Here is a 5435-nt window from a genome sequence, read left to right as displayed (position 1 = left end):
ATCTGTTAGTCGGTATGTTGTTGTTCCTCCATGTAGTTTCTCATTTTTTAAGAAATATGGTACATTCTAATGATCAGATCACAGAGAAAGCCCAGAGTCAATAGAAGAGGAACTGCGTTCAGCTTTTGGTGTGGGAGGGGAGGCACACAAGAGGTAAGGACTCTTGGAGCCATCTTTGATTACTTAGCACATTTATAGGGGAAGTCTTGGAGTTGGGCAGTATTGGGCTATATAGGCTACTGATAGGAGGTGGTTTTATTTTTGATATAGCAATGAGCATGGATTGCTGTTTACTTTTGAAGTATAGAAATTTTAGTAAGACAGTAGAGTGAATTTGTCATAAAGGTTGTCATTATGGCTTGCTCCACTGAGAAGAGTGGTCTGTGGTTGGACTGAGTTCTTGATGTATAAAAACAGTCAGTTTCTCCTTGGAGTGTGGTTCATTTGAGATGGTGTCTTTCTCTTAGGTGTATAAGCGGAAAACTGAAGCTGCCAAGAAAGAGTATCTCAAGGCACTAGCTGCTTATAAAGACAATCAGGAGTGTCAGGTAAGATGATAATAAATGGATGTCTTAAACCAATTCTTTTTTAAAAAATTGTTATAGGCAGATCTGTCTTTCTCACATACACGAACACACACATGGAGGGGCTGGAGAGATGTTCCCAGCACTCACACGGTAGCCAAGGACCATCTCTAACTCCAGTTCCTGAAGCTCTCCAAGCATACATACGGCTCACATATGTGCAGGTAAACACACATACACATAAAATAAAAGCAAATCTCTGTGGAACCTATTATTACAGAGTAAAAACTGATTTAAAGCTTTCCTAGTATTTCATATCATAAGCTTACTTAAATAGTCTTTGAGTTTATCCATTATTTTCAGCATTTACTTAGTCTTTATTTTTCTATCTGTTACTTATCTTTGCTTGAAATGTACTGAGAGTGAATGTGTTGCCTTTTGTTTTGGTCTTCAGGCTACTGTGGAAACAGTGGAATTAGATCCTGTCCCACAGTCACAGACTCCTTCACCTCCTCCTGTGACTGCTGCTGACCCAGCATCTCCAGCACCAGCCTCAACAGAGTCACCTGCTTTGTCCCCCTGCATTGTAGTTAATTCCACGCTTTCATCTTACGTGGCAAACCAGGCATCCTCAGGGGCCGGAGGTCAGCCCAATATTACCAAGTTGATTATTACCAAACAAATGTTGCCTTCTTCTATTACCATGTCTCAGGGAGGAATGGTTACTGTTATCCCAGCCACTGTGGTTACCTCCCGTGGGCTCCAGTTAGGCCAAACAAGTACAGCTACTATTCAGCCCAGCCAGCAGGCCCAGATTGTCACTCGGTCAGTGTTGCAGGCAGCAGCTGCAGCTGCCGCTTCTATGCAACTGCCTCCACCCCGACTCCAGCCTCCTCCATTGCAACAGATGCCTCAGCCCCCAACTCAACAGCAAGTCACCATTCTGCAGCAACCGCCCCCACTTCAGGCCATGCAACAGCCTCCACCTCAGAAAGTTAGAATAAATTTACAACAGCAGCCGCCTCCACTGCAGAGCAAGGTTGTGCCTCCACCCACTCTAAAAATGCAGACTGCCCTGATCCCTCCAGCTGTGGAGAGCAGCCCTGAGCAGCCTCTGACCTGCAGCCCCGAGGCCCATACAGCAGAGACAACCTCTCCTGAGACAATTTGTGAAATGATCACAGATGTAGTTCCTGAGGTAAGCTTGAATTGTTTCCTCAAAAAAGGAAAAAAAAATCTATATTTGGGATACATATCTGATGTAGGCCAAAATAGACTGTGTTACCAAAGATAGCCTTAAATCTGATTCTCCTGCCTCTGCATGCCAGTTTTAACTTATAAAGTTATTTTAAAATAAAATTCTTAGATAGACTTTTCATGTCATTCTGCTTATCAGAACTCTAAAGCTTGGTTATGAAGGAGAAGACTAGGAACTCACCCTTTTCTGAAACTCCTTATGTGAGGGGTGTGGTGCCTGTTTCTCTACTGGTGTTTGTAATGTTTTAAGTAGGTAGGTTGCACTCTAATACATCCTTGTTTGTTCCCTGTTGTAAGGTGGAGTCTCCTTCTCAGATGGATGTTGAATTGGTGAGTGGATCCCCTGTGACACTGTCACCTCAGCCTCGATGTGTGAGGTCTGGCTGTGAGAACCCTCCTGTCATCAGTAAGGACTGGGACAATGAGTACTGCAGCAATGAGTGCGTGGTGAAGCACTGCAGGTGAGCTCAGCCGTTCGTGGAGACGCAGTCAGGACTGCCTTAGCTGGAGCAGCTTGATGTGTGCAGATAGGTAGATGATGTCTGACCAGAGCTGCTACTAGAAGGAAGCTGTGTTCAGTCGCTTCGGGATGGGTGCAGCTCCACTGAAGATAGCTTGCCTGGCATGAGTGAGGGTAGCAGTACCCAAGAGATTGGTGCGGGATAGGTAATGGGAAAGCGGCAGAGTAAATACTAAACATTCCAGAGCATTACCTATGTCCATGAAACAGGGCGCCTGCGTCCTGTCCCCAGACCTCTACGAGATGGATCAGCACCGTCACCACTTTCGACTCTGAGGCTTTGTTCCTGTATTTACTAAGATGATAGTGTTATATTTTGGAGATGTAGGGAATTATTTGCATGTATTTTTCATTGAGAAGATAAAAAGATAGTTAGATTATATCTAGGCTGTAATAACTGTGTTGTCTTTCCTTCTCTTAGGGATGTATTCTTGGCCTGGGTGGCCTCTAGAAATCCAAACTCCGTGGTGTTTGTGAAGTAGCCTTTCTTCTTCTCCAAGCCTTGAAGATTCATCCGCTGGACACAAGTCCAGGAACCTGTTTTTGAAACACAAGCTGGGCTTCTTCTGGTAGTGCCTGACCTTTACACCCATAGTCCTTCATGCCCCCACCTTTTCTTCAGCAGAGGCCAGACTAAGGAACAGGGCCAGTGAATTTACTGTGATTTGGAATTGCTTTCACTCTCAACTACAAGCAAAATTGCCAGGTTAATAGTACAGGGAAGGGTGAAGGGAAGATGGAAGCAAATCATAGAGGATTATTAGAAGAAATGTGTTGGTAAAATGTTACTGGGGAAGAGCTCAGCTCTGTTCTTAGGAGGAGACAGCCCCGGGATGGGGCTTGGGGCTACAGCTCAGTGATAAAGGGCTTTGGGTTTAAGTCCCAAGAGGAATGAAAATACTAAGCTAAAATTACCCCCCCCCTTTAAAAGGGAATTAATATTATTAATCTACACAGTGCTTTAAGAACAAAGATTTGTGGGGCTGGGGTTATGGCCTAGCACTAACAAAGCTCTGAGTTAAGTCCCCGGCAGAAAGATCAGGAGTTCAAGGTCATCCTCAGCCACCAGTAAGTTTGAAACCAGTTTAGGCTACACAAGGCAAAGGTAGAATAAAGGTTTTGCAGAGCATGGTGGCCCATGCCTTTAATCCCATAGGTAGATTTCAAAAATCAGAGGCTGGGTATGGTGCACTCTTCCTTTAATCCCAGCAGTTGGGAGGTAGAGGCAGGTTGTAGTGAGATCCTGTCTCAAGGTCCCCTCCCCATTCCTACACATACACCTCTCTCTCAGCACATTGGGCTGGAGGGGAAATGACATCATCCAGGATTTTTTTTTCTCTACAAGCATTTCTGCAGTCAAAACTTTCTTTACCTGACTTGATTACCAGTTTTGCATGTAAGAAGCAGAACTCTATACCCTTAATGAGAGGTTTTGCAAAGTAAAGTTATATTTGAAACATCTTTTAAATGTGCTTTCATTTACATAAAGCATAAGCTAATTATTTTACATTCTAGGTTCTTCTTTAACTGAAGATGATCTTATTTTTCTTAAAAATAAGCTATAGAATAATAAACCAGCAAAGTCACATAGAATAAGCAAAACACAGGCCTGGTAAAACTAAGTAAAATTCAAATTAACCCTGTTTATGGTATACTAATTGCTAAGCACTGTGAACCTGTGTACTCCTGTGTTATAATGATCGACATGTTGATGCTACTCCATATTATCCACTTAATTTGAACACTCAGAACTAATGAAGTAGGTAGCTCACATTCCTCTTACATAGGGAGAAAAAGACTTGCACAAGAACACATGCTAAGTGGTGAAAGCCAGAATTTCACTTCAGAAATCTCAATTACAATACAAACTTTTATTTAAATATGGTGGGGGACACTATTGTATAAACACTCCTCTTAAGGCATAGCCTATGGAGCCATGGCTTCTATAAATTCTTAGGCTTAGAGATGATACCATCCGGATACCTTTGCTTAAACCGGGCAACCACATCTGGGTCTAGTAGGTGTATCCCATCCAGTTGGTTTCCAAGAGTAATCCTAAAACAAGGGGGAAGAGGAGGAAAACCAAAAATCCTGTAAGGGCTCAACACTGTTCATGCCAGGTTTTGTTTCTTTGGGTCTCAGGCTGTCCTGGAATTCTCCATGTAGACTAGGCTAACCTTGGACTCATATAGATCTGCCTAACTCTGCCTCCCAAGTGCTGGGGCTAAAGGTGTGTGCTCCACTATGCCTAACCCATGTCAGTTCTTAAAAAGATCATAACAAAGTATATGGCAGTCCTGGTACAGGTGCACATATTAAAACTGGCTGAATTTTTCTCTGGTGGTGGTGGCTGTAATTGGGGATTGAATCTAGGGGTCTTATATATATGCTCTAATGCTGAACTATCATCAGTCAACACCTTCTCCCTTTTGATACTAAATTAAATTCATTAAACTTGTAATCCTGCCTCAGACTCATGTCAGCTGGATCTGCATATTTAAGGATTAGTAAGTGATGTTGTTAGCCAGGCCTATTTCATTCATAATCATTGCCAATGAATAATCTTTGGATAATTAAAATGCCAGCCATAGGAGTCAAAAGCACTAAAATTGACAGATTAAGTAAATAATTAGTAGCCGCTAGGGGGCAGATTTAATACATCCCATAGACTAGCTGAGGATCCTTAGGCTGTTATAACTTTAAGAACAGCCCTCTGAAATCTAGTGAATGTTGTAGAGGCCAGGAAAATGATTTAAACATAAGCTTATGCCACCTGAGTTCTTTACAGCCCATCTGTAGAGTTTTGCCCTGTTGTGGTAATGTTACCAGTTGGGTTGCACATTGTGTGGTCGTCCAAATAACTCAATCTTGCGGGTGCCTGGGGACAGTCTCTCAATCATGCCATATATTTCATCTGGTTTATGACTGGTGGAACGAACCTAGAAAATAAAAACCAAGCTACTTAAAGTCATTTAAGATTATAGGGCTAGGGGCAAGAGAGATGGCTCAGCGGTTAAGAGCATTGCCTGCTCTTCCAAAGGTCCTGAGTTCAATTCCCAGCAACCATATGGTGGCTCACAACCATCTGTAATGAGGACTGGTGCCCTCTTCTGGCCTGCAGGCATACACACAGA

General features: G+C 42.9%; 2 protein-coding genes across 2 annotated transcripts in view; one reads left to right on the top strand and one right to left on the bottom strand.

Annotated features, from left to right (window-relative positions):
- Positions 1–3762, top strand: part of Tox4 (TOX high mobility group box family member 4) — a 14922-nt gene extending 11160 nt beyond the window's left edge. The window contains exons 6-9 of the mRNA XM_005370962.2: positions 468–548; positions 979–1722; positions 2079–2242; positions 2723–3762. Of these exons, the coding sequence (XP_005371019.1) occupies positions 468–548; positions 979–1722; positions 2079–2242; positions 2723–2783 (1050 nt within the window). The 3' untranslated portion in view covers positions 2784–3762. The remainder of the gene's footprint in view (positions 1–467; positions 549–978; positions 1723–2078; positions 2243–2722) is intronic.
- A 389-nt stretch (positions 3763–4151) lies between these two features.
- Mettl3 (methyltransferase like 3) overlaps positions 4152–5435 on the bottom strand; it is an 11661-nt gene continuing 10377 nt past the window's right edge. The window contains exons 10-11 of the mRNA XM_005370963.3: positions 5128–5240; positions 4152–4356 (exon numbers count right to left, since the gene is read on the bottom strand). Coding sequence (XP_005371020.1) covers positions 4245–4356; positions 5128–5240 — 225 coding nt within the window. The 3' untranslated portion in view covers positions 4152–4244. The remainder of the gene's footprint in view (positions 4357–5127; positions 5241–5435) is intronic.

The sequence above is a fragment of the Microtus ochrogaster genome, unplaced genomic scaffold (genome assembly GCF_000317375.1).
Source record: "Microtus ochrogaster isolate Prairie Vole_2 unplaced genomic scaffold, MicOch1.0 UNK91, whole genome shotgun sequence".
NCBI lineage: Eukaryota > Metazoa > Chordata > Mammalia > Rodentia > Cricetidae > Microtus > Microtus ochrogaster.
The sequence above is the reverse complement of the archived record's forward strand: the minus strand, read 5'-3'. Positions and strand labels throughout refer to the sequence as shown.